A 27,880-nucleotide genomic window follows, 5' to 3' on the forward strand; every position below is an offset into this window, starting at 1 on the left:
GACAAAATGTTCTAATACTTTTGAATGTTCCAGAGAAAGCTAAAGAGAGAGACCCAATCTAGGGGAAAAGACAAACTGAACCCAGAGGAAGAGTCAGAAGAAACCCCGTCCTTTCCAGGGTAACAAGACGTCCACCTGGGCCATTGAAGGACAAAAACACGGATTCTTAAGTTATGTTCTAAAGGGAAAATATCTTGAAATGGATTATCTCTAACTGGGGGGGCCTAACCTAAATCTCAGTGAGGACAAACTAACCCTACCAACTCCAAACTTCCACCCCTCTCCAACTCCAGGTCCACTCACATTCCCTCTAAATAATATAGGGAGTGATACGAATGAACATCACTCTCCCCCCAACCACAAGGATTATAACATAGCATAAGGCATAATAACAAATAGGAGTGAAACTGCACAGATTCCATTTCTCATTTTTGACCAAACATGAATCTGCTAAATCAGGATAACCAATGGTACAGACATACCAGCGAACCCACATTTCACATTCTCCTGTAGGAAAAAAGAAAGCAACAAAAAACAATAACATGATCAGCAATGAGTAATGTCCAGGGTGACATACTGGTTGCAGAGCAGTCCTCAAGATAATGACATCTTCCTGGTCGCACAAAACAGAGGCAAAGGATAAAGAGCATCAATGGGCACTCATGATCCCTCAAGTATCCGATGATCGAACCATGAGACACCATTACTTCCGTCATGCCGCTTCACCAACGTCCAGGCAGTCCGTATCCTAGAGTCCAGATGGGGGGAAATGACTTGACCGGTTCGGCCACTTCCAACCACTCACGACAAGCATCAAGAACAGAACAATACAGGACCAGTGATCAGTGGACCAAATCGATCTCTGACCTCAGAGGCATAATACATTGTGCTCTATCAAATCTGACGGACCAGCCTCGAAATCAAGATTATTGAAACATGGCAGCCAATTTTCGAACTCACTTGGGAAGTTGTCTACCACTGCCAAGGTGAGGGCCCAGGGCTACACCCCACCCGGTCCCCTTCTCGCGAACCCGTCAAGCCATGTAGACAACACGGAGGCAGGCCCCCACCAGGGAAAGTACTCTCTCACGTGCAAGAACTTCCTCATGCATCTCCATTGCGTCCATAAAAATACGTCACAGCTCTTTGAAATGAGCCCTGACGACTTCTGTATTGCAGAGCTGAGATTTTCAGTCAAATCAACATCTTCATTGGCAGCCACCATCCAATGCGTACACCACCAACCGCCCAATAGCAACTGCACCCCTGCAAGAAAGGCCCCACCACAGCCCACTCCAGCCACCACAAACCAACGACGATTTAAGCATTTTATCTGTGCTCTTTCTTGCAAAGACATTGACCAAACACTTCCCGGGACATAGCACAAGTCAGGCACCCCAAGAAAAGACAAATGCGAAATGTGCACCAGGATGAAAAGACGGATTAAAGGTTGAGCAGACCTGCAAAAACGCAGCTGCTCCTGCGCTCATATCACATGACTCCCTTATTTGAAGTTTGATGTTGATAATTCATCGAGTTACTATGGCGTGTTATATTTAGCATGGCCAGTCCACCTACCCTGCACATTTTTGGGTTGTGGGGGCCAAACCCACGCAAACATGGGGAGAATGTGCAAACACCTCCCAGAACCTGGTACCTCGGCACCGTGAGGCAGTACACTGAGCCACCGTGCTGCTCACGCACAAGTGTTTTGTCTTTGAAGAGTGATGTCAAATTATAGGCAATGACTATTAGTTAAGTTTATCTTCACAATTGTTGAGTGTATTGGGCGTAATGGACTTTATGGGCATTGGTTGGCACAATTAGGGCGCCCCTTCAGCTCTCCCGCCCCTCTCCCCCTGATTGACAGCTCAGCCTGCAGCGCGGCTCCAATCAGAGTGGAGCAGGGCGGAACCCGCGCTCGCCGGCGCGCGTCACTCGCACGACGTCAGATTGCCCCAAGATGGCGACCACCAGTGGGAGCGGTGATAGCAACGCGGTTGTGAGTGGCCGCAAGCACCTGGGCATTCCCCAGGCGGTGTTCGTGGTAAGAGCGCCCTAGGGCCTGGATTCGAGCGAGTTTGGGGCCATTCGTCTTCAGGGGGAAGAGCCTGAAAGCTCAGGCCTGCGGGAGCCGGAGTGGCTCTGTCCCCATGGCGACGTGCGGCCGGGAGTTAGTGAGGCGCCGCTCGCCCCTCAAGGTGCTGGATGTTCAGCTGTCACTGGTAGCAGGAATACCGCTTTCATCCTTTGCGGACAATTTACCTCCATGTAAAGGTGGGCCCTGAGCCCGGGGTAAAGCGCAGGCATTGAGCTGTGTAGATCGACGGGTCCCAGGTTCCATTCCTGGGTCTGGCCTCTTCAATGCTTCAGTTCCGGTGAGCTAGGGAGGGGTAGGGTCAGCCGGCCTTACTGTTGCTGTTGACTAGCCAATGACTCCTGCGAGGTTTGTGAGCCCAAGATCAAACAATCTGCTACCATTCATCACTCAGACTTACACATTCGAGCCACATAGCTGAGCCATAAGCAAGAGTCAGCAACTTACCAAAAAAGGTAGGGCAGGTGGGTTAAGTATTGAAAGGAAGGGATTAATTATTATGAAGAGGGTTGTTTGGAAAAATAGGTGTTTTTTTTAAACGCAGAGGACAAGGAATATCCAAAATAACAAAACATAGAATAACTCTGAAAAGTTTAGCCTTTTCACACCCTGTACTGTTGAGATGGTTGAGGGGTGGATGTGGTAGTTAATGGAGGGTGCCCGGGACAAGACTTCATGATTCAATATTTTGTGTTTTGGAAGCAATTTGGGCAACCTTTTCCTGAGTCACTCAATGAGTGGCTTTAGGCTTTGTCATGGTGAGGGGAGAGTGACTGCCCTTGAAATCAAGGTGACATTTGATCGAGTATAGCATCAAGGCGCCCGAGCAAAACTGGAGTCAATGGGGATCAGGAGGAAAAGTTTCCACTGAGTTGGAGGCATACCTAAAACAAAGGAAGATGGTTGCTGGAGATGAATCATCTCAGTCATAAGAACATAGGAATTAGGAGCAGAAGGAGGCAATTCAGCCACACCCCTACCTGTTCCCCAGATTCCTTTAACTGATTTTAATAATCAGAAATATATCTATCTCCCTCTTGAAACCATTTATGATTTGAACTCCACCGCAGTATGGGGCAGTAAGTTCCAAAAATGTATCACCCTCTGCGAGAAGTACTGCCTCATAATCTGTTTTAAACCTACTGCCTATCAAGCTATATCTGATCCTCGTTCTAGATTGTCCCACAAGGGGGGAACATTTGGTCTACATTTACTTTAGTATTTTATATATCTCAATCAGATCCCCTCTCATCCTTCTAAACTCCAGCTAGTAAAAGCCCAAAGTGTTTAATCTCCTCATAAGTCATCACATCAACCCCTTCATCCCCAGAAACAACCTGGCGAACCTCCTCTGAACTGCTTCCAATGCCACCACATCCTTCCTCAAATAAGGAGGCCAAAACTGGACACACTACCCCAGATGTGGTTTCACCAACACCTATACAATTGCAACAATGCTCCTCTACTTTTATACTCCAGTCCTTTGCCGTCCCAGGACATCACTGCAGGAGTTCCTCAGGGTAGTGTCCAAGGTCCAACCATCAGCTGCTTCGTCAATGACCTTCCATCATAAGGTCAGAAGTGGGAATGCTCGTTGGTGATAGCAAAGTGTTCAGCACCATTTGCGACTCCTCAGATACTGAAACAATCCACGTGCAACTACAGCAAGACCTGGACAAAATTCAGACTTGAGCTGACAAGTGGCAAGTAACATTTGTGCCACACAAGTACCAGGCAATGACTATCTCCAACAAGAAAGAATCCAACAATCTCCCCTTGACATCCTGCCACCGCTGATTCCCCCACTATCAACATCCTGTGAGCTACCATTGATCAGGAACCGAACTTAACCAACTATATAACTACTTTGATTACAAGAGCAGGTCAAAGGCTAGGAATACTGCAGTGAGTGACTCCCCAAAGCCTGTCCACCACCTGCAAAGCACAATTCAGGAGTGTGATGGCATACTCTCCATTTCTGGAACTCACCAAGGCTCCTTTGACAGCACCTTCCACCCTTGACCTCTACCAAGGGTGTGGGTCCCTGGGAACACTATTATCTATAAGTGCCCCTCAAGCCACACACCATTCTTACTCTGAACTATATTGCTGTTTCTTCCCTGGGTCAAAATCCTGAAACTTCCTCCCTAATGGTAATGTGGGTGTACCTACTCCGGATGGCCTGCAGTGGTTCAAGGGGCGGATCACTACCAACTTCTCCAGATCAATTAGGGATGAGTAATAAAAATGCTAGCCTAGCCAGCGATGTCCACATCCTGTGAACTAATTTTTATAAATTGTATCTATCAACATAATGTACATTCTTACCATTTACATTCATATAGTGGTTTTAATATCAAAATGTCCCAGGGTAGTTCACAGACAGAAATACTGAAGTGAGTTAGGTAGGAGGGCTAATTAGGAGTGAATACCAAAGCTTGCTTGAAATGATAGATTTTGGTACGGTTTCAAAGGTACAGGGAGACATCGAAAGATGGCGGTGTTGTGAGCTGTTCCAGAGAGTAGGGCAAAGGCAGCTGATGGCACTGCAACCAGTGGTGAGGTGAGGGAGAAAACAATGTCCAAAGGGCAGTGGTGAAGATTGCTGAAGGATAGAAGGGTTAAAACGAAAGCGCACAGATAGATTGGAGCAAGACCATAAATGGATTTGAAAGAGGTAATAATTGGGCACTTGATGTGTTGGGGGCTAGTGAGCCAATATCACTCGACCATTAGTGAATGGCATATAGTACAGCTGGCTGAGTTTAGGATATGATGCACTAGAGGATCAGAGTCCAGCATGGCTGCATTAGAACATACAAAATAGGAGCAGAAGTCAGCCATGGTCTTATGGCCTTATTCGGCCCATGAGCCTGCTCCACCATTCGATGAGCTCATGGCTGGTCTGTTTATATTTCAAATTCCACATTCCCATCTACCACTGATAATCCTTAACTTACAAGGATCAATCTAACTCCACTTTAAAAATATTCAATTACTTAGCCTCCACCGTCTTCTGAGGCAGAGTTCCAAAGTTGCATAACCTGAGAGAAATTTCTCCTCATCTGTCTCAAAAGGGCGACCCCTAATTTTAAAATAGTGCCCCCCTAGTTCTGGACTCACCCACAAGAGAAGACATCCTTCCCCGCCACCTTGGCAATACCATTCAGGATCCTATATACTTCAATCAAGTCACCCCTCATTCTTCTGAACTCTAGTAGAAACAAGCTCGGAGGGCAGCACGGTGGAGTAGTGGTTAGCACTGCTTCTTCACGGCGCTGAGGACCCGGGTTCGATCCCGACCCTGGGTCACTGTCCGTGTTGAGTTTGCATGTTCTCCCCGTCTCTGCGTGGGTCTCACCCCTACAACCCAAAGATGTGCAGGGCAGGTGGATTGGCCACACTAAATTGACCCTTAATTGAAAAAAATGAATTGGGTGCTCTAAATTTTTTTTATTTTTTAAAGCAAGCTCTGTCTAACTTTTACTCAGAAGACAACCCACTCATTTCAGGTATCAATCTAGTAAACCTCTGAACTGCCTCCCAACTAATTTACACCTTTCCTTAAATAAGGAGACCAAAATTGTACGTAGTATTCAAGATGTGGTCTCACCAATGCCCTGTCCGACTGAAGCATAGCATCTTTGTTCAGGTCCTCTCGTAATAAAGGATAGCATTCCATTAGCTTTCTTAATAACTTGCTGTACTTGCATACCAGCTTTTTGTGACTCGTACTAGAACATCTAGATCCCTCTGCACCTTGGAATTCTGCAGCCATTCTCCACTTAAGCAATATTCTACTTTTTTTATTATTCCTGCCAAAGTGAGCGACTTCGCAGTTCAGAAAGAAATAGATATGTTAAGAGGGTTTCAGCAGAGGGTTGGGGGTGAGTTAGGAGTGCAATGGAGCAATAGTCTGGAAGGGTTTAGTAGTCGGAGCAGATGGGGAGGGGGGGGATTGAAACCTGTGTCAATGGAGCAGAATGTATAGCATGTACTGAAAACACTGGCTTTCTTCAATCAGTGGAAATTGTAACTTGGCTATGATATGATGGTAGTCTGGTGGTATGATAGCATAATGGCGGTTGCAGGAGGTGGTGGTGTCATAGTGGTATTATCACTGTCCTAGTAATCCAGAGACACAGGGTAATGCTCTGGTGTCCCAGGTCCAGGCCCCACCACTGCAGATGGTGAAAATTGAATTCAATAAAAATCTGGGATTATAAGTCTAATAATGACCATGAAGCCATTGTCGATTGTTGTAAAAAATCCATCTGTTCACTTATGTCCTTTAGGGAAGGAAATCTGCTGTCTTACCTTGGCTGGCCTACATGTGACTCCAGACCCACAGCAATGCGATTGCCCCTTAACAGCCCCTTCAAGGGAAATTGGGGATGGGCAATAAATGCTGGCCCAGCCTGTTGACCAGGACTTGATGTGGGACATGACTTGAGGTTCAATAGACTTGAAGAGTGGTAAAGATGGGTGCCATTTGGATCATGGCAAAATTCCTCATTGTCATGGTGGGGTTAGAGGTAGCACTGGGCAGCCCAATATTTCTCAGTCGCTGCTCCCGGAAATAATACTTGACACTTACGAGGTTTAGGGTAAACTGGATTTAATTCATTGTTGTTGTCTTAAATTAAGGAATTTAGAAGCCAGTGTACGTTCTAAGTAGCTGTCAGTGATATGATACCAAATGTTTAGTAATTATTTTTCCAGTTTATGCTTTTTGCTACGCACCACAAACTCAGTTTACCTGCCCACTATGATTCAATTGTCACGAAGGTGGAATAGATGCTTGTATCCCAACGATTCCATCTGTTGGCTTAGGATCTTTTGATGGAGAGCAATAATCCATCTGAATCTTCCGTAAGATAAATAATGAACCTAGTGCTGGGGAGAATGGATGGGCAATACCAGAAATTCAAATTCAGGCAATGAAATCTATTGTAAAAAAGAATCGTTGAGAGCTTAATTGTCGGGAATTCTTTCTGTGTCCTAAATTACACCCAAGTCGCGTTCACCCATCATCCATGTGCTTGCTGATCTGGTCTGGCGATATCATGAATGTTAAATTCTCATCCATGTTTTCAAATTCCTCTATGGCTTCACCTGTAAATTCTGCAAACTCTACCAACCTAACTAAAATCTCCGCACTCCAATTTTGACGCCTTGTACATTTCCCTTTTTAATCGCGAAACTATTAGCACCTATGCTTTCAGCTGCCAGGCCCTAAGCTCTGGAATTCCCTGCCTTTACTTCTCCAACTTCTCTCCTTTTAAAATATTCCTTAAAACCTTCCATTTTGACCAAACTTTTTGTCTTCTGTACTGATATCTCAGTTTGTATCTTGCTATCAATTTATTTTTTCAGAATGTTCTTGTGAAGTGCCTGGGGATAATTTATTGATTAAAAGTGCTGACTAATTGCGAGTTGTTGCTGTTGTTGCAGTCAAAATCTTTAAATTGTCAGCTAATAATATCTGCATTTAGGTGAGTTATTGTAAAGGTTAGAAGTTATGGAGAACCTGTGATTCATTATCACAGGTGATTTATTCTCTGTGATCTTCAGCGCAATGTGTTTTGTAAAATCAAGTGTCCACTTGTGTTTAATACCTACTGTATTAGAAGTCTGCCTGCTGCTTTTCAACACACGTCCGTACATTGTGTGTTATAAACTCAAAAAAGCAGAATAGAAGCAATGTAACATTTTTTAAATCAATCTGTTATTTTGGTAACTAGCTTTCTCGTCAGCTAGCTGTGAATTGGTCTGTTTTGTGTTCGCAAGCAAACATTTATTGGAGATATAACAATTTTAAATGTTTTTTGTCACAGGGAAGGCTGTTCTACATGCATAAGGTGTATCAGTGACTGCTGTCAGGTTATTTGACAGAAAGGGGATTACAGCTGACCAATCCTGCTCTTGTTCACTGCCCACTCTCAGTGAGGGTTATACTTAGAAAATCATTTTTAAAAAAATGTTTCACATTTCAGTTCGTAAGTTAAATTACAAGTTGCATAGCCGCGCATAATACGTAGCAAAAACAACCAAGGAAAAATTAAAATTACAAAATAGAAAAACCACAGAGAAAAAGAAAACAGGAACAAACATAGATCATTATCTATATTTACATACACTTCTCTCCCCTTCCTCTGTGGCCGTGATCCCCTCCTGGCCGCTCTGCCTCTGCCGTACTCCCCAGTGTGGCCCGAGCGAGTATTAACCAGTGTGTTCTTGTTGTACTTATAAAATCACGATATGATTGGATAGGGCCAATATCATTTTATGAAAAGTCTGAGAAGTTTGACTTATAAGGAGTGTTGTTCAGGTTCGACCTGTCTTCATCGGAGTTCAGAAGAATGAGGTGATTTTATTGGAACATAGCAGATTCTGAAGGGCCTTGACAGGTTAAATGCTGAGAAGGTATTCCTCCTTTTTGCTGAATCTAGGACTTGGAGGACACAGTTTCAAAACTGCATTTAAGATGGAGATGAGAAGAAATTTCTTCTCGAGTGTTAGCATTTGGAATTCTCTTCCCCAGGGGAAGTGGCGGCTGGAGATTGAATATAGTCAAGGCTGGGGTTACACAGATTTCTGATTGACAAAAGAGCCCAGGATTATGGGGGGTAGGCAGGCGAATGGAATTAAGGTCACAATCAGTTCAGCCATGATCCTGTTGAATGGCCTATTCCTCCCATTTCTTATGTTATGTTGTGAATCGGTTTTTGAACTTTTTGAGGACGTATCAGTGTGATGAATAAGTGGGAGCATCAAATGCGTGGCGGGAAATAGTGAGGGGGGTGGTGGAGCATAGGGTTTCTCTTTATGCAGATGACTTGCTGCTTTATGTTACAGACCCGGTGGGGGGAATGACCGGAATCCTGGAGGTACTGGGAGAATTTTAGCGATTTTCAAGCTACATGCTGAATATGGGAACGAGCGAGATGTTTGTGATCCAGGTGCGGGGACAGGAAAGGAGACTGAGGGAGTTACCTTTTAAAGTGGTGGAGGGGAGTTTCAGATATTTAGGGATTCCAGTGGCTAAAGAGTAGGGGCAGGTCCACAAGTTAAATCTGGGCAAAGCGGTCGACCAAATGAAAAGGGACTTCCATAGATGGGACATGCTCCTGCTAGCGGGAAGAGTTTCTTGCTCCAGAAGCTCTTTTCTTTTAAAACCACTTCTGCTCCACAAATCCATTCACTGGTGGAGGATAGACTTCCTCCACCTTTTTCTTCTAAAACATCCACCCGTTAATCGGGGAAAAGGACCAACAAAATGCCTTGATGGGGAGTTGTCAAATGTGCGACCACTCACACCATGGCCACAACCAGAAGTCTGCTTCTTATGCACAACTTACAGAAAGTTAGCATGTAAGTACAGCATGCAATTAGGAAAGCAAATGATATGTTAGCTTTTAAAACAAGGGATTAGAGTGTAAGAGTAAAAAAGTTATTCTTGTGCATTATAATAATGACCACAGTTTTAAAAAGTGCTTCATTGACTGGTAAGTACTGTGGGAGGTGCTGCGTAAATTACAGCCTTTCTTTTCTTTGAGTTCAGAAGAATGAGAGGTAATGTAATTGAAACATGCAAGATTCTTTAGGAACTTGACAGGGTAGATGTTGGGAGCATGTTTCCACTGGCTGGAGAGTCTACAACTAGGCGTCACAGTCTAAGAATTTAGGACTAAATTAGGAGCTTTTTTTTCTCCGGGTTTTGCGCTTTTGGAATGCTCTAACATCTAGAATGGTGGATGCTCGATCAGAGATCACAGATTTTTGAATAAGGGTATAGAGGGATAAGGGATAGTGCAGAAAGGTATAGATGTAGTAGAATATCAGTCATGATCTTTTTGAATGTCAGATCAGGCTTGAGATGCTAAATGGTCTCCTTATTTCTTGCGTTCCTATAACTAGAATCAGGAAAGGAAATCTTTGTGCTGACCCCCCCCCCCCCACTAATGTTCAATGTTATCCAATTCTTGAAAGTGCATAATGAATAAAGCCAATGAATTGTAGAACCCCTCCAGCCTTCCCCTCAGTTCAAACTTAACCTTCTCAAGAGTCAAGAATTCCAACAGGTCCCCCCCCACCACGCCAGGGCACAGGGTGGAGAGGCTGCTCTCCATCCCAGCAGGATCCGCCTTCGGGCGATCAACGAGGCGAAGGCTTCAACATCTGCCTCCACACCCGTTTCCAACCCGGCTGGTCCGACACCCCGAATATGGCTCCCCGTTGTCCCAGGTCCAGTTTCACGTGCACCATTTTAGAGATTATCCTAAAAGCCTTCTTCCAGTAATCCTCCGGCTTTGGACAGGACCAAAACATTTGAACGTGATTTGCGGGGCTGCTTCATTATCTGAGGAGTCGAGAATGGTGCTGAACATTGTGCAGTCACCTGCGAACATCCCCACTTCTGACCTTATGATGGAAGCGAGGTCATTGATGGAAGCAGCTGAAGGTGGCTGGGCCATCAAATTTAGTGTGGTGTATGAGTGACTTGGAGGGGAGGTGTTCCCATGTGTCTGCTGCCCTTGGCCTTCTAGATGGTAGGGGTAGCTGGCTTGGAAGGTGCTGTGAAGGAATCTTTGGCAAGTTACTGCAGTGCATCTTGTAGATGATACGCACTGCTGCCACTGTATTTCAGTGATGGAGGGAATTAATGTCTAAGTAATGAATAAGCAGATTACCTTGGCTAGATGGTGTAGAGTTTCTTGCTCCATTTGGCAATGCAGCTGCACTCATCCAGGCAAGTGAAGACTATTCCATCACACTCCTGACTTGTGCCTTGTAGATGGTGGACAGGCATGAGGGAGTCAGGAGGTGAGTTACTCACCACAGAATTCCCAGCCTCTGATCTGATCATGTCACCACAGTATTTATATGGCTGATTCAGTTAAGTTTCTGGTCAATGATAACCCCCCCCCTAGGATGCTGATAGTTTGGGATTCAACACAGTTCAGCTATTCACATTTTGTTCTTTCCCATTTTTCGCTGGTGTGCAAGTCATTTTCATTTTACAAGTCCGTCCCTTAATTTTTTTTTCTTTAATCAACTGTCTCCCAGGAAGATGTTATTGCATTTATGAAGCAGCCAGGTAACGAGACAGCAGACCTAGTGCTGAGGAGGCTAGACGAGCAATACCAAAAATACAAATTCATGGAACTGAATCTATCGCAAAAGAAAAGAAGGTGAGAGGTTAAATCATCAGGAAGGAAAAATATCCAGACTTAGCTAGTTTAGCTCAGTATATTAAATGTACACTGTTCTTAACACATAAAAATGGATTTTCAATTTATACTGTGATTGAGAAAGACATCCAAGTGATCCTGGTGGTCTTTGATTATGCGAGAGAAAACCTTCCTGTATCGCTTTGCTGTTTTGCCTTAACTGGATAAGTCAAATTTAATTTTCATTAGATGGGATACTACTGTTAGTACTGTTTACTATTGTTTTGACAAATACATTCTTAAGTTCCATCTGTTTTTCTATTAAAATCAAAAACCAGCTGTTTTTCCAAGGACTGAAAACTCACCCTTGCACTAATGCCCGGTGTCCAGAAATTATATGCTACCTATGCACATTATAAGAGAATATACTTGTGCAACAAGTAAGTTTGAACCACTGGCCTGGGTATTTCTTCTAAAGTGAGAACAGCACCACCGCCTGTTGATTAAAAATATCCACGTCAAAGCCAAAGTTACAAACAAACCATCTAAGATGATTTAATGTTGTATATATTGGGGGAGTGAAACATGGTTTTACAATTTTTCCAACCAGTAATAATCAAAAGATGTTGGGGTCAGGGAATAAAAATACCTTTTCCAATCAGAATCCTGTGCTCGTGCTGCTGGAGATGAATTAAAAACAAAATACTTAAGTTTTGAAAATGTTGGCATTAGAGAATACTAACAAAAAAAATTGGGTGGGCATGCGTACACTTTCAAATGTAAATAATCCCAGCTTCTTGGTGCAGCCATGGTTGTATTCAAGTGTGGTATAATGCAAAGACTGGAGATCTTTTTTTTCTCAAGATTTCTATTTGCCCGGCTGAAGGCCTCCTTGACTAGTGTCATATTTGATCCCCAAAGTGAACTTCCAAACACTTATCCATGCCAACACTAAGACCACCTATTTTCACCTCCGTAATGCCACCTAATTGACCCTGCCTTCTCTGCTGCCGAAACCCTCATCTATATTTTTGTCACCTCTAGACTTGACTATTCCAACACACTCCTTGGCAACTTTCCATGCGCTACGGTCTCCAAACTTGAGGTCATCCAAAGGAGTGTGGCCCAATGTCCGTACTCACCAAGTCCCATTTACGCGTCACCACTGTCCTTGCTGACCTGCATTGGCTCCAAATTCGTCCATGATCTCATCACTCCAGAATTCTGTAATCTTCTCCAGCCCCACAACCCTCTAAGATATCTGCACTTCTCCCACTCTGGCCTCTTGAGCATCCCAGTTTTAATTGTTTTATAATTCATTCAGCTGTCTCAGCTCTAGGCATTGGAATTCACTCCCTAAACCCTTCTGCTTCACGTTCTTCCTTTAAGGCACTCCTCAAAACTATCTCTAACCAAGGTTTTGGTTATCTGCTTAATATTTTTTATGTGGCTTATTATCATGAAATGAAATGAAAAATGAAATGAAAATCGCTTATTGTCACAAGTAGGCTTCAAATTAAGTTACTGTGAAAAGCCCCTAGTCGCCACATTCCGGCGCCTGTTCGGGGAGACTGGTATGGGAATTGAACCGTGCTGCTGGCCTGCCTTGGTCTGCTTTCAAAGCCAGCGATTTAGCCCGGTGTGCTAAACCAGCCCCTATCCGGTTTTATTTTCTAATGCTGCTGTGAAGTACCTCGTATATTTTATTACATTAAAGGCACTATGTAGATAAAAGTTGTTGCTCTGTGTAAAGCAGTTATTCTTTTTGTCAGCAGGAGCATTTATATTTGTCATCTTTTCTTCCCTCTCCTAGGCTAAAAAGTCAAATCCCGGAAATTAAACAAACGTTAGAGATTTTAAAACACATGCAGAAGAAAAAGGTAAAATTCACTAAATCTTCACGTAAAGTTGGCTGATGGTCAATTATTTTTCCCACTGCACTTAAATGTTTTTTCTGATTAGTGGACTTGCTTAATCAAATAGGTTTTTAGTTTGTTTTAGGCTAATGTGGAGCTATGGGTTTGGAGATGAAGAATTTTCAGGATGTGCCTGAAGAGAAGAATATTTCAAAAATATTGCATTAAGATTTTTTTCTGCTTGTTCTGGAGTTGGCCAATGATCTGTGCCTAACCTCTCTCACCTCTTTGAAACCGGTTATTGAGGTGTAAGTATGGAGCACAGGTGGAAGAAAATTTGTCTCACATACTAATGCCAAACCTTTCTATGATGCTATTTTCCCATGGCCTTCTATTGTCTTTTATTTCAACTCTATTTTTCCTTTAGCAGTTAGTATTCACCACCTATTTCCTCTCGCAAAATATTCCTTGCTTTAACCATTCTGCATAAATATATTTATTTCTCTTAACTTCGGTTTAAATTTTCTTTGTGACAATTTTTAGTTGAAATCCCTTGTTATTGGTTCCCCACCCACAAGAAATCATCTTTCCCCATTAAAACCATGCGTCAAATCCAAATCATATAAAGAAAGAACATAAGTGAACTCAGCACTGACTTGAGAAGTACAACACTTTCGACCGATCTCCAATCCATGCAATATTTGATTATTGAATCTTTGATTATTGTTCATCAACCAACTTGCTATCATAATAATAATAATCGCTTATTGTCACAAGTAGGCTTCAAATGAAGTTACTGTGAAAAGCCCCTATTGCCACATTCCGGCGTCTGTTCGGGGAGGCCGGTACAGGAATTGTAACCGTGCTGCTGCCTTGTTCAGCATTACAAGCCAGCTGTTTAGCCCACTGTGCTAAACCAGCCCCTGTTATATTTATTTTTCAAAACTTTTAAGTGTCAAATTGCAGTGCTGTAACAAATGAGGGACACAGACAATGATTGGTTTATTCAATAATAATGCAGCTCAACATCCATTCGATTTTTGTTTTAAAGGATTCCACAAATCCAATGGAGACGCTATTTCTGCTCGCAGATAACTTGTATGCTAAAGCATCCATCACTCCTACAGATAAAGTGTGCTTATGGTTGGGGGTAAGTTCAGAGCCACGGTTTCTCACTTGTACAGCATTTTCCGGCTACATTTTACAGAAATACATAAGGGGAACAAAACCTGCAGGATCATTATCAGAAATAACACTTCTTGACATATCTCCTTTGTGAACTCTCCTATTCAGGCAATAGGTGAGGTACATGCATTAAGTATGACCATTCTAAAGTCTACCTTCTGCTAACACACAAAGGCAAAATACTGTGGATGCTGGAAATCTGAACTATAAACAGAAAATGCTGGAAATAATCAGTAGGTCTGGCAGATTCTGTGGAGAGAGAAACAATTAACATTTCAAATCGATGACCTTTCATCAGAAAAGGGCAGTTAAGGATGTAATGGGTTTAATCCCTAACAGTGAACAGTTTGTTTCTATTTCTGCTGAGATATATGGAATAAGACCTGTGGTAAGTTATGGTGGAGCTAATACCAGAGAGGATATAACAATGTTTCTCTGAGTGATTAGGCTTAAAATTACTGGAACCAACTTAATCTGTGATAGGCGTACCTTCATTCTAATTGTCTTATGCGCCCAAATAAAGCAGGGCATTAATTTGCTGACTTTGACGAAAAGGACTTGGGGAGAAAATTGGAGACATTGAAAAATAAATAAAAATCTCAGAAGTATGTTAATTTTAATAGTCTGGATCCTGCCCTCCCAAGGACACGGGGAAGTTATCCCACTTCTGCAAGTCTGACTTGACACTATCAACCAGGTAAGTGTAATTTAATTCATGAAGCGAGGCCCAATTGTGGGCCACCCGGACCCTAATTCGATAACGAAAGCTAGTCTTTTTTTTTATTAAATGTTTTATTGAGGTATTTTGGGTATAGTAACAACAACAAAATAAACAATATACATGAAACCATAAACATAGTGCAAAAGCCATTTACCTCTCGTACAGGTCCGACCCTTATTGGCCCCCCCTACTTTAATCTAAACTACCCCCCCCCCCCGGGTCTGCTGACGATTAATTTCCCGCAAAGAAGTCAACGAATGGTTGCCACCTCCGGGTGAACCCTAACAGTGACCCTCTCAAGGCGAACTTGATTTTCTCCAAACAGAGAAAGCTAGCCATGTCCGATAGCCAGGTCTCCGACTTTGGGGGCTTTGAGTCCCTTCATGCTAATAGTATCCGCCTCCGGGCTACCAGGGAAGCAAAGGCCAGAACGTCTGCCTCTTTCTCCTCCTGGATTCCCAGGTCTTCTGACACCCCGAAAATCGCCACCTCTGGACTCAGCGCCACCCTTGTTTTTAACACCGTGGACATGACGTCCGCAAACCCCTGCCAAAATCCCCTAAGCTTTGGGCATGTCCAAAACATGTGGACATGGTTCGCCGGTCCTCCCACACATTTTGCACACCTGTCCTCCACCCCAAAGAATCTACTCATCCGGGCCACTGTCATGTGGGCCCGGTGAACAACCTTAAATTGTATCAGGCTGAGCCTGGCACATGTTGCGGACGTGTTGACTCTACTCAATGCGTCTGCCCATAAACCATCCTCTATCACACCTCCCAGCTCCTCCTCCCACTTGCGCTTCAGCTCCTCGGTCTGCGTCTCCTCCGACCCCATAAGCTCCTTATAAATGTCCGCTACGCTCCCTTTTCCTACCCACCCTCTGGAAACTACCCTGTCCTGAATCCCCCTTAGCGGTAGGAGAGGGAAGGTTGACACCTGTTTACGAAGGAAGTCCCGCACCTGCAGATACCTGAATTTGTTTCCCCTCGCCAACCCAAACTTTTCCTCCAACGCCCTCATACTCTCAAAGCTCCCCTTTATGAACATATCTCCCATCCTCTCAATCCCCGCTCTCTGCCATAACCGGAACCCCCCCGTCCATACTCCCCGGGGCAAACCGGTGATTATCACAGAATAGTGCCCAGACCGATGCTCCCACTGTTCCCACATGTCGCCTCTACTGGACCCAAACTCTCAGGGCCGCCACCACCACTAGACTGGTGGAGTACCGTGCCGGCGGGAACGGCAGCGGCGCAGTTGCCAACGCCCCCAAACTGGTGCCCTTACATGAAGCCGCTTCCATACACACCCATGACGATCCCTCCCCCACCACCCACTTCCTGATCATGGCTATATTAGCCGCCCAGCAATAGTTGCTAAAATTTAGCAGCGCCAGCCCGCCCTCTCCCCAATTCCGCTCAAGCATTACCTTCCTTACTCGCGGGGTCCTGCCCGCCCAGACGAAGCCCGTGATCACTCTGTTGACCCGCTTAAAGAAGGACCGCGGGATAAAGATGGGGAGACACTGAAATACAAATAGGAATCTCGCGAGGACCGTCATCTTCGCCGTTTGCACCCTCCCAGCCAGAGACAACAGAAGAGCGCCCCTTCTCCGAAAATCGACCTTCATTTGGTCCACCGGCCGGGCCAGATTCAATTTATGCAGCCGGTCCCATTCCTGCACCACTTGGATGCCTAGGTACCTAAAGCATCCCTCTACTAACCTAAACAGCAGCTCTCTCAGTCGCCTCTCCTGTCCCCTTGCCTGGACCACAAACATCTCACTCTTTCCCATATTAAGCTTTTACCCCGAAAACCAGCCAAATTCCCCTCATGAGAGTCCTCATGATTTCTTCCATCCCCTCTATTGGATCTGAAACGTACAGAAGCAGGTCATCTATAGCCCCGCCCGAATCTAAACCGTCCCAGTATCTTTCACAGATAGTCCTATTCTACCCGATCAAAAGCCTTTTCTGCATCCATTGCGATCACTACTTCCACATCCCTACCTTCTGGGGGCATCATGATCACATTTAACAGCCTTCTTACATTGGCCACCAACTGCCTGCCCTTAACAAACCCCGTCTGGTCCTCCATAATAATGTCCAGAACACAATCCTCGATCCTGGAGGACAAGATTTTGGCCAGCAACTTGGCATCTAAATTCAACAGGGAGATCGGCCTGTGGGACCCACACAGCTCCGGGTTCTTGTCCCACTTAAGAATCAGCGAGATTGTTGCCTGTGACATTGTCAGGGGCAACATCCCTCTTTCCCTTGCCTCATTGAACATCCTGAACAACACCGGCCTCAATATCCCCGAGAACGTTTTATAAAACTACGCTGGGTACCTGTCCGGACCCAGGGCCTTACCCGCCTCTATGGCCTTCAAGCCCTCCACTATCTCTTCCAGCCCGATTGGGGGCCCCAGCCCTTCTACCCTCTCCCCGTCCACCTTTTGGAAATTCAGCCCCTCCAAGAAGTGCCTCATCCCCTCCGGCCCCGTAGGGGGTTCCGACCTGTACAGCCTGCTGTAGAAATCCCTAAACGCCTTATTCCCCCCTACTGAATCACCGACCAGGTTCCCATCTCTGTCCTTTACTTTCCCTATCTCCCTCTTCCTAAGTTGCTGTGCAAGCATTCTGCTGGCCTTCTCTCCATGTTCATAGATCGCCTCCCTCGCCTTTCTCAGCTGCTCCACTGTCCTCCCTGTGATAAGCAAGCTAAACTCCGCCTGTAACCTCCGCAGTTTCCATAAAAGCCCTGCCTCTGGGGTCTTTGCATACCTCCTATCAATCTGTAGTATCTCCTTTACCAGTCGATCCGTCTATGCCCTGTCCACCTTCTCCCTATGGGCCTGGATCGCGATCAGCTCCCCCTGACCACCGCCTTCAGTGCTTCCCAAATCACCGCTGCTGAAATCTCCCCCGTGTCATTGACCTGCAGGTAGCTCTGAATACATTTCCTCAGCTGCTCGCACACCTGTTCATCCGCCAAAAGTCCCACATGCAACCTCCAGTGCGGGTGCTGGTTACTGTCTTTACTAACCTGCAGGGCAACCCAGTGCGGAGCATGGTCTGAGATTGTAATCGCCGAGTATCTCGTGTCCACCACCCCAGCCAGCAATGCCCTGCTCAAAATAAAGAAATCAGTCCGGGAATACACTTTATGCACGTGTGAGTAGAAGGAGAACTCCTTCACCCTCGGCTGCCCAAATCTCCATAGATCCACTCATCCCTTCAGCTCCGTGAACCCTCTTAGTTCCTTTGCCATTGCTGGCACCCTGCCCGTTTTCGAGCTTGACCGGTCCAAGACAGGGTCCATAACTATGTGGAGGTCTCCTCCCATGACCAACCTGTGCGAGTCCAGGTCCGGTATCTTCCCCAGCATCCTCTTTATAAACTCCACATTATCCCAATTTGGCACATACACATTTACTAATACCACCTGCTCCCCCTCCAGCTACCCACTGACCATAATGTACCAACCTCCCACGTCCGAGACTATTCTACCCGCCTCAAACACCACCCGCTTATTGATCAGGATCGCGACCCCTCTAGTCTTTGAATCTAGTCCCAAGTGAAAGACCTGACTGACCCAGCCTTTCCTCAGTCTAAGGTGCATCTCCTGCAACATTACCACGTCCGCCTTCAACCCCTAAGATGCGTGTGAACACGCGTGCCCTTTTGACCGTCCCATTTAACCCTCAAACATTCCAGGTGATCAGCCGAGTTGGGGAGCTCATTGCACCCCCCCCCCTCCGCCGATCAGCCATCCCTTTTTTAGGTCCGCCTCCAGCCCGTGTTCCGCGCCTCCACCGGTCCATCCCCAGTCATCCCCCGCCCCCAACCTCCTCTGTCCCTCAGCCCAAGTCCCTCCTTCGTCAGCAGAACAACACACCCTGTAATCCAACCCCTTTACTAAACTAAACATATGCACACCCCCCACTGCGCTTCCAAGAGCTAGCTCGCCCAGCTAGCTTGGTGGCCCCCATCCTCGGCGCCAGATAGTCTCCCACCTATTGTTCCCTCTCACCCCTCGCTCATACAAACAAACTCCAACATCAAACAATCCCCACACAATTGCCCAACAGAAAAACACCCAAGATCAAAACAAGTACACCTCCATCCCCAAACAGTGCAAATGAAAACCTTCACGCACTCAGCTCTACCGCTGGTTCCAAATCAATGCAAACGGCATCACAAACATCTTCCATGAAATGCAAAACGAGAAACCTTTTACAAAAACAGCGAAACAAAAAGAAAAAACAAAAACACGAACGTTGCAGCCAAGTTCAAAAGATCTCAGTCCTTCGCCAGCCCTTTCTTTTTCGCAAAGTCCAACATGTCCTCAGGCGACTCGAAGTAGAAGTGTTGATCCTCATGCATGACCCAGAGACGGGCTGGGTATTACAGTCCAAACTTCACCTTTTTTCTTAAAAAGGATCAACCTGATCTGTTGAATCCTGCTGTCCTCCTGGCCACCTCTACACTCAGGTCCTGGTAAACCCGCAGGATGCTATTATCCCATTTACAGCTCCGTGTCTGCTTGGCCCACTGTAGAATGCGCTCCTTATCCGAGAACCTGTGGAATCTCACCACCATTGCCCTGGGGGGGTCTCCCATTCGCGGCTTCCTCGCGGGTGCTCTGTGAGCCCTATCCACCTCCAAGGGCCGGGAGAATGCCTCATCCCCCAGCAGCTTCACAAACATGTCTGCGATGTCTGCCCCAGTGTCCGCGGACCTCTGCCAGCGGGACCTATTTTCTAGGTCCTCCACCTTCTCCAGGAGCCTATTCTACTGGTCCCTCAACATCCCCACCTCCAGCTCCACCGCAGTCTGATGTTCCTCCTGCTCAGCCAGCACCTTCGCCACCTTCTGGATCGCCCGATCCTGGGCGTCCAATCTATGCACCAACCGCTCAATCGACTCTTTTATTGGGTTCAAGCAGTCCCGTTTCTGCGTAGCAAAGCCTTCCTGAATGATTTGCATCAGCTGCTCCATAGACTGCTGGGTCGACAAGCCAGAGGTCCGAACCTCCGCCATGCTGTCTTCTGTTGCAGCTACAGTCCAAGCCTTCTCTATCTTTTTGTTTCTGCCCTTACAAACACTTCTAGTCCTTCTCTCCATGCACCAAAGTGGGAATTCAGTAAACAATTGCCACTAACATCCGTTTTACAATTCAAGTCTGGTAGAAAAACAGGGGAAAGGTCCAAAAGTCCGACCAGAGTGGGAGCCACCAAATGTGCGACTTACTCCTTCATAGCCGCCACCTGAAGTCGACAACGAAAGCTAGTCTTGACAAAGCGAAAAGATAGCATCCCCAGTTGGGTTCTCCTCCCCCGGGGGTTGACCGGGAAACATTCACTCTTGTCCAAGTTCAACTTGTAACCAGAGAAGGAGCCAAAAATCCTAAGCAACTTCATTATCTCCTCCATAGAAGGTACTGAGTCCATGATATGGAGAAGTAGGTCGTCCACGTAAAGGGACACTCGATGCTCCACCCCTCTCCGATTTATCCCATTCCATCTAATAGAGGACCTCAGCACTAGAGCAAACGGTTCTATTGCCAAAGCAAATGAGACAATGGACACCCCTGTCCCACCACGTTCAACAGGAAATAATTAAGAGTTCAGGGGTTTCGTACAAACACTAGCAGTGGTGGCCCTACACAGTAGTCAAATACAGGAAATAAATTTGGGATAAAAGCAAATTACTGCGGATGCTGGAATCTGAAACCAAAGAGAAAATGCTGGAAAATCTCAGCAGGTCTTGCAGCATCTGTAGGGAGAGAAACGAGCTAACGTTTCGAGTCCAGATGACCAGATAGCTTTGACAAAGGGTCACCTGGACTCGAAACATTAGCTCTTTTCCCTCCCTAAAGATGCTGCCAGATTTACTGAGATTTTCCAGCATTTTCTCTTTGGTTCCAGGAAATAAAGTTGTGACCTAATCCAAACCTCCCAAGAATCTTAAACAGATAGTCTCACTCCACTCTATTAAGCACCTCTTCGGCATCGAGGGACATAATTGCCTCTGGTTCGGGCACCGAGAAGGGGAAAAGGACAGCGTTTAGCAGGTAGTGTATATTGCCGACCCTCAGCGAAGCCTGTCTGAACTCTGAGATGATAAGGGCAGCATGGTAGCACAAGTGGATAGCACTATGGCTTCACAGCGCCAGGGCCCCAGGTTCGATTCCCCACTGGGTCACTGTCTGTGCGGAGTCTGTACGTTCTCCCCGTGTCTGCGTGGGTTTCCTCTGGGTGCTCCGGTTTCCTCCCACAGTCCAAAGACGTGCAGGTTAGGTGGACTGGCCATGATAAATTGCCCTTAGTGACCAAAAGGTTAGGAGGGGTTATTGGGTTATGGGGATAGGGTGGAAGTGAGGGCTTAAGTGGGTAGGTGCAGACTTATTGGGCCAAATGGCCTCCATCTGCATTGTATGTTCTATGTTTGATCTCTGGAAGGCAGGACTTCAGCCACAGCACCAGCACCTTGGCAAGTAACTTAACATCCAGAATTACGAGTGAGATAGGTCGATATGACCCACACTCTGTTGGGTCTTTGTCTTTCTTGACAATCAAGGAGATAAGGCCTGAGTGTGGGTAGAGGGCAGCAACTCCGAGATAAGGAATCATTAAACATGTCCAGAATTACAGGCACCAACTGCTCCGCGCACATTTTGTAAAACTCAGTGGGGAAGCCATCCGGGAGGGGGGCTTTACCAGTCTGTAATGCGTGTTATTATTTCCTCTGGGCCCAACGGGGATATGATGTATTTGTAAATTAATGGTGGTGCTAAAGTTATTACTTGTTATGTTTAGTCAGTTGTACCTGTTTCTTTTTGACATATTGGAACTGTTACTTTAAAAAATTGTGAATGTTGATAGGTGTATTTTCAGGGAAAAATTAAAATTAAGCTATTGGTTACAAAAAGCTATAAGTTTAAAATTAACTTAAACAGTACCACTCTGTTCACATTATTCAGGCTAAGAATATTTTTGTCAGTAGCCATGCATTGCATAAAAAATAAAATTATGTTTTAGGTTAATTTCAACTGTTGTACAATAGTCCAGACTAGAGTTCCCTTGCTGCTTCTCTACCTTGGCTTAGTTGTAAAGGAGATGTGTAGCTGGCCCATATGGACGAGGCTCTTGCTCTTTTTAGAGTAAGGAATCTCCATTTGGGTAGCAGTAGGGTATATACTGCTGACCTTTGCATCCTTGGACAGTGGCTGGGGAGAATCAGCCATAGGTCCTGCTCTTGATCGCTATCCAGCTTCCTTTGCTGGAAAGTGCATCTGTGGAAATCAGTGTGGGCAGGATCAATTGTGATACACACCAGTGATTAGCCTGCTAGTTCTCACTTTCTTGCTCACTAATGCAAAACAACTAGTTGCATTAAGTTCCTGTATATACATTGAGGAGCCAGTGAAGGCAAAGGGTGGGTGTGGGGATTGACAGAAAAATAGGTAAGAAATGTCTCTGTCTTGCCACAGGCTAACGTAATGCTTGAGTATGATATTGATGAGGCTCGAGCATTACTCGAGAAGAATCTGACAACTGCAACCCGTAATCTGGAAGGACTAGAAGAAGACTTGGACTTTCTTCGAGATCAGTTCACTACCACAGAAGTCAGTATCCTTTATACCAAATTGACACTGGGAGATATGGTAACTTATTTATTTTTCATATTTTTGGTGAGACTTTTCTTTATCATTTGTCATATGAATAAGCCGAAAACCGACTGCCTGAGGACAGGTGGATAAAACAATACTTTTCAGTATGACAGATAGAAGGTATACATTCAGGTCAGATTTACCACTGAACTATTCCTCCCTTTTTCATGGACAAATAGTGATTGACCCACTGTGAAATACCCACAGTAGTGCACTTAAGATGGGCAACTAGCATTGTCTTGAGTAATCCATGCAGTTGTGTATTGAAATATGAATGATACATACCGTTGAAAGAAATCCACTGGGAGCAATTTGGGCTTCACCTGAATACTTGATATTGGTGAACAAACTTTTACTATTCTGCAGAACTAAGCTGTTCGAAGCTTCAATGTACCGTAAAAAATTGTAATTTTAGAAATATAAGTACGTTTAAAATGATACGTGTTTGGGATGGGTTACTGAGTTGTCTACAACTGCATGTATCTGAAATTATTTTTGTAAATGTCCTCCCTCAGCTTGTCAGATCCGCTATTGCCATTCTACCTGCTCCAGCTAGAAGTATAGCTGCAATGTGTCATTTACAGGATCGGTATCTCGTCCGCATTCACTGAAATTGACCATGTAGATTGGTCCTCTTCTCTTCGTAACATGGATATTACTTATGAGTGAAAGGTCATTCATGACCTTCTCAACCTTGCTCCTCGCCTGAGGTGTGGTGACCCTCAGGTTAAATCACCACCAGTCATCTCTCTCCCTCAAAGGGGAAAGCAGCCTATGGCCATCTGGCACTATGGCTACTTTATATTACTGTTACTCATTTACCACTACTGACGTAGGGATGTTGGATGTCACGGGCGCAAACGCACTCTGTGGCACAATGTATTAGTTGCCCTTTTATTCCTTTTCAGTTTTTTCTCTTCCTTCTGAAAATACTGAATTATGCTGGAAAATAGTTCCATGGGTGTGGAATGCTCCCAACTACCACACTCAAGGAGTCGTTATTTAAGACTGAACTGAGACAGTGAGTGTAGGCGGGTCATTTGACTTCAGTACATTGCAGCTAAATCTGATATCCACTCAGTCCACATATTTAGATTTATTGTCACGTGTACCGAGGTACAATGAAAAGTATTGTTCTGCGTATTGTTCTGCGTAAGGTCCAGACAGACCATGAAAAACATTGGACATAGCGATAAATACACAATATAAATACATATACATCGGAGTCAGGAGTGTGATGGAATACTCTCCACTTGTCTGGATGAGTGCAGCTCCAACAACATTAAGAAACTTGACACCATTACGACCATTTGATTGACACCCTGTCCACAAATATGCAGTTCCTCTACCACCGACACACAATGGCAGTAGTGTGTGCATTGCAAGAATTCACCAAGGCTACTTAGACAGCACCTTCCAAATCCATGACCGTTACCATCTGAAAAGACAAGGGAAGCAGATGCATGGAAACATCACCACCTGAAAATTCCTCTCAAAGCCATTCACCACCACGACTTGGAAAAATATTACTTTTCCTTCACAGTCGCTGGATCAAGTTTTTTTTTTTTTTAAATCATTTACGGGATGTGGGCATCACAACTAATGTTCAACATGGAGGAGTACTGATTCATCAGCTGAGGGAGATGGTAACCGTGCCCATGTTTGACCTGATGCCATGGGACTTCATGGGGTCCACAGTCATTGTTGAGGCCTTCCAGGGCAACTCCCGCCATCTGTATACCACTGTGCCGTTGTCACCTCTGCTAGGTCAGTCCTACTAGTGGGACAGGAATGGTGCCAAGGTGAGGGTGGCATGATGGCACAGTGGTTAGCACTGCTGTCTCACAGTGCCAGGGACCCAGGTTAAATTCCAATCTTGGCTTACTGTCTATGAGCTGTTAGCATGTTCTCCCCATGTCTGCGCGGCTTTCCTCCAGATGCTCCGGTTTCTTCACAGAGCCAAGAGATGTGCAGGTTAGGTGGATGGGCCATGCAAAATTGCCTCTTAGTGTCCAAAGATACGGTGCAGTCACGGGGATAGGGCAGAGGAGTGGGTCGATGTGGGGCGTTCTTTTGGAGGGTCGGTGCAGATTTGATGGGCCGAATGGCCTCCTTCTGCACTGTCAGGATTCTAAGATCACATCTGTAAGGTATGAATCCATGAGTATGGCTATGTCAGGCTGTTGTTTGACTAGTCTGTGAGACAGCTCTCCCAATTTTTGGCACAATGACAGGGCTGGGTTTGCCGTAGGGGCTTGGGTCAATGCTGGGTAGTCCATCCAGTTTCCCTCTTTTTTTTTTTTGTAGCAGTTGGATACAACAGAATGATTAGGTGATTTCAGAGAGCATTTAAGAGTCAACCACATTGCTGTGGAGGCACATGCAGGCCAGACCAGGTAAGGACATTAGTGAACCAGATGGGTTTTTATAACAATTGACAATGATTTCATGGTCATTAGACTTTTTGTTTACATTCCAGGAATTTGAACCTGGGTCCCCACTGGTTCTCTGGATTACCAATAAAGTGAGAATACCATTGTGCCATTGGCTCCCCTGGAATACCCTCCCTAATAGCACTGTAGGTGTACCTACACCCACAGGCACTAAAGCAATTCAAGACGGCAGCTCATCACTGCTTTCTCAAGTGAAATTGGCCCCCGGACATCGACCTTCCTCCTCTCGATGAGCTCCGGCTTCTCTGAAAACCCAAATATCGCCACCAAAGGTTCCGGGTCCACCTCCTCCCCTACTATCCTGGCTAAGACTGCGAACACTCCCGCCTTGAATCTTCCCAATTTTTCGCAAGCCCAAAACATGTGCACGTGATTCGCTGGCCCCCGCCCATACCTCTCGCACTCATCTGCTACCCCCTGAAAGAACCCACTCATTCTCGCCCGAGTCATATGCACCCTGTGCACCACCTTAAACTGTATCAGGCTCATCCTTGCACAAGAGGAGGTCCTATTTACCCTACGCAGTGCCTCACTCATGTTCCCCAATTGATCGCCCATCCCAACTCCCCTTCCCATTTCTCCTTGATCTTCACCACCCGCTCGCCTCCCTGCTCCCCCAGCCACTTGTATATATCCCCAATTCTTCCCTCCTCTTCTACATCCAGAAGCTGCAGTCGCTCCAGCAGCGTGTATACCGGCACCTAGGGAACTCCCTCCAGACGTTTTGCGCAAAGTCCCTAACCTGCAGATACCTGAACTCACTCCCCCTCGGCAGCTGTATCCACTCCCGTAGCGCCTCCAGACTGGCAAACCCTTCTGCGCTGTTTTCCTAAGTTGAGTTTTTTTTTAAATAAATATTTTGTTGAAAAGTTTTGGTCAACCAACACAGTACATTGTGCATCCTTTACACAATATTATAACAACACAAATAACAATGACCTATTTTATAAACAAAAAATGAATAAATAATAAATAACAAAAATGAAAACTAACCCTAATTGGCAACTGCCTTATCACAAGTAACACTCTCCAAAAATATAATTTAACAGTCCAATATATAATTATCTGTAGCAGCGACCTATACATATTATACAGTATATATTAACAACCCTGGGAGTCCTTCTGGTCCCCCCCCCCTCCCCCCCGATCCTGGGCTGCTGCTGCTGCCTTCTTTTTTCCATTCCATCTATCTTTCTGCGAGTTATTCGACGAACGGTTGCCACCGCCTGGTGAACCCTTGAGCCGACTCCCTTAGAACGAACTTAATCTGCTCTAGCTTTATTAACCCTGCCATGTCATTTATCCAGGTCTCCACCCCCGGGGGCTTGGCTTCTTTCCACATTAACAATATCCTGCGCCGGGCTACTAGGGACGCAAATGCCAAAACATCGGCCTCTCTCGTCTCCTGCACTCCCGGCTCTTGTGCAACCCCAAATATAGCCAACCCCCAGCTTGGTTCGACCCGGACCCCCACTACTTTTGAAAGCACCTTTATCACCCCCATCCAAAACCCCTGTAGTGCCGGGCATGACCAAAACATATGGGTATGATTCGCTGGGCTTCTCGAGCACCTCGCACACCTATCCTCCACCCCAAAAGATTTACTGAGCCGTGCTCCAGTCATATGCGCCCTGTGTAATACCTTAAACTGAATCAGGCTTAGCCTGGCACACTAGGACGACGAGTTTACCCTGCTTAGGGCATCTGCCTACAGCCCCTCCTCGATCTCCTCCCCCAGCTCTTCTTCCCATTTCCCTTTTAGTTCATCTACCATAGTCTCCCCTTCGTTCCTCATTTCCCTATATATATCTGACACCTTACCATCCTCCACCCATGTCTTTGAGATCACTCTGTCCTGCACCTCTTGTGTCGGGAGCTGCGGGAATTCCCTCACCTGTTGCCTCGCAAAAGCCCTCAGTTGCATATACCTGAATGCATTCCCTTGGGGCAACCCATATTTCTCGGTCAGCGCTCCCAGACTCGCGAACTTCCCATCCACAAACAGATCTTTCAGTTGCGTTATTCCTGCTCTTTGCCACATTCCATATCCCCCATCCATTCCCCCCGGGGCAAACCTATGGTTGTTTCTTATCGGGGACCCCCCCAAGGCTCCAGTCTTTCCCCTATGCCGTCTCCACTGTCCCCAAATCTTCAATGTAGCCACCACCACCGGGCTTGTGGTGTAGTTCCTCGGTGAGAACGGCAATGGGGCTGTCACCATAGCCTGTAGGCTAGTCCCCCTACAGGACGCCCTCTCTAATCTCTTCCACGCCACTCCCTCCTCCTCTCCCATCCACTTACTCACTATTGAAATATTAGCGGCCCAATAATACTCACTTAGGCTCGGTAGTGCCAGCCCCCCCCCCCCTATCCCTGCTACGCTGTAAGAATCCCTTCCTCACTCTCGGGGTCTTCCCGGCCCACACAAAACCCATGATGCTCTTTTCAATCCTTTTTTTAAAAAAAAAGCCTTCGTGATCACCACCGGGAGGCACTGAAACACAAAGAGGAATCTCGGGAGGACCACCATCTTAACCGCCTGCACCCTCAACACCTCCTCAATCTCCTCAACACCTCCCACAAATAATCCCACTCCACTCTATCAAAATCTTTCTCGGCATCCATCACCACTACTATCTCCGTTTCCCCCTCTGGTGGGGCCATCATCATTACCCCTAACAGCCTCCGTATATTCGTGTTCAGCTGTCTCCCCTT

At 45.8% G+C, this 27,880-nt stretch overlaps 1 protein-coding gene across 1 annotated transcript in view; it reads left to right on the forward strand.

The window, feature by feature from the left end:
• The first annotated feature begins 1,904 nt into the window (after positions 1 to 1,904).
• vbp1 (von Hippel-Lindau binding protein 1) overlaps positions 1,905 to 27,880 on the forward strand; it is a 32,072-nt gene continuing 6,096 nt past the window's right edge. Inside the window, exons 1-5 of the mRNA XM_072505549.1 lie at positions 1,905 to 2,047; positions 11,168 to 11,292; positions 13,085 to 13,151; positions 14,179 to 14,277; positions 22,533 to 22,671. Coding sequence (XP_072361650.1) covers positions 1,964 to 2,047; positions 11,168 to 11,292; positions 13,085 to 13,151; positions 14,179 to 14,277; positions 22,533 to 22,671 — 514 coding nt within the window. The 5' untranslated portion in view covers positions 1,905 to 1,963. The remainder of the gene's footprint in view (positions 2,048 to 11,167; positions 11,293 to 13,084; positions 13,152 to 14,178; positions 14,278 to 22,532; positions 22,672 to 27,880) is intronic.

This window comes from Scyliorhinus torazame, chromosome 5, assembly GCF_047496885.1.
Source record: "Scyliorhinus torazame isolate Kashiwa2021f chromosome 5, sScyTor2.1, whole genome shotgun sequence".
Lineage (NCBI taxonomy): Eukaryota > Metazoa > Chordata > Chondrichthyes > Carcharhiniformes > Scyliorhinidae > Scyliorhinus > Scyliorhinus torazame.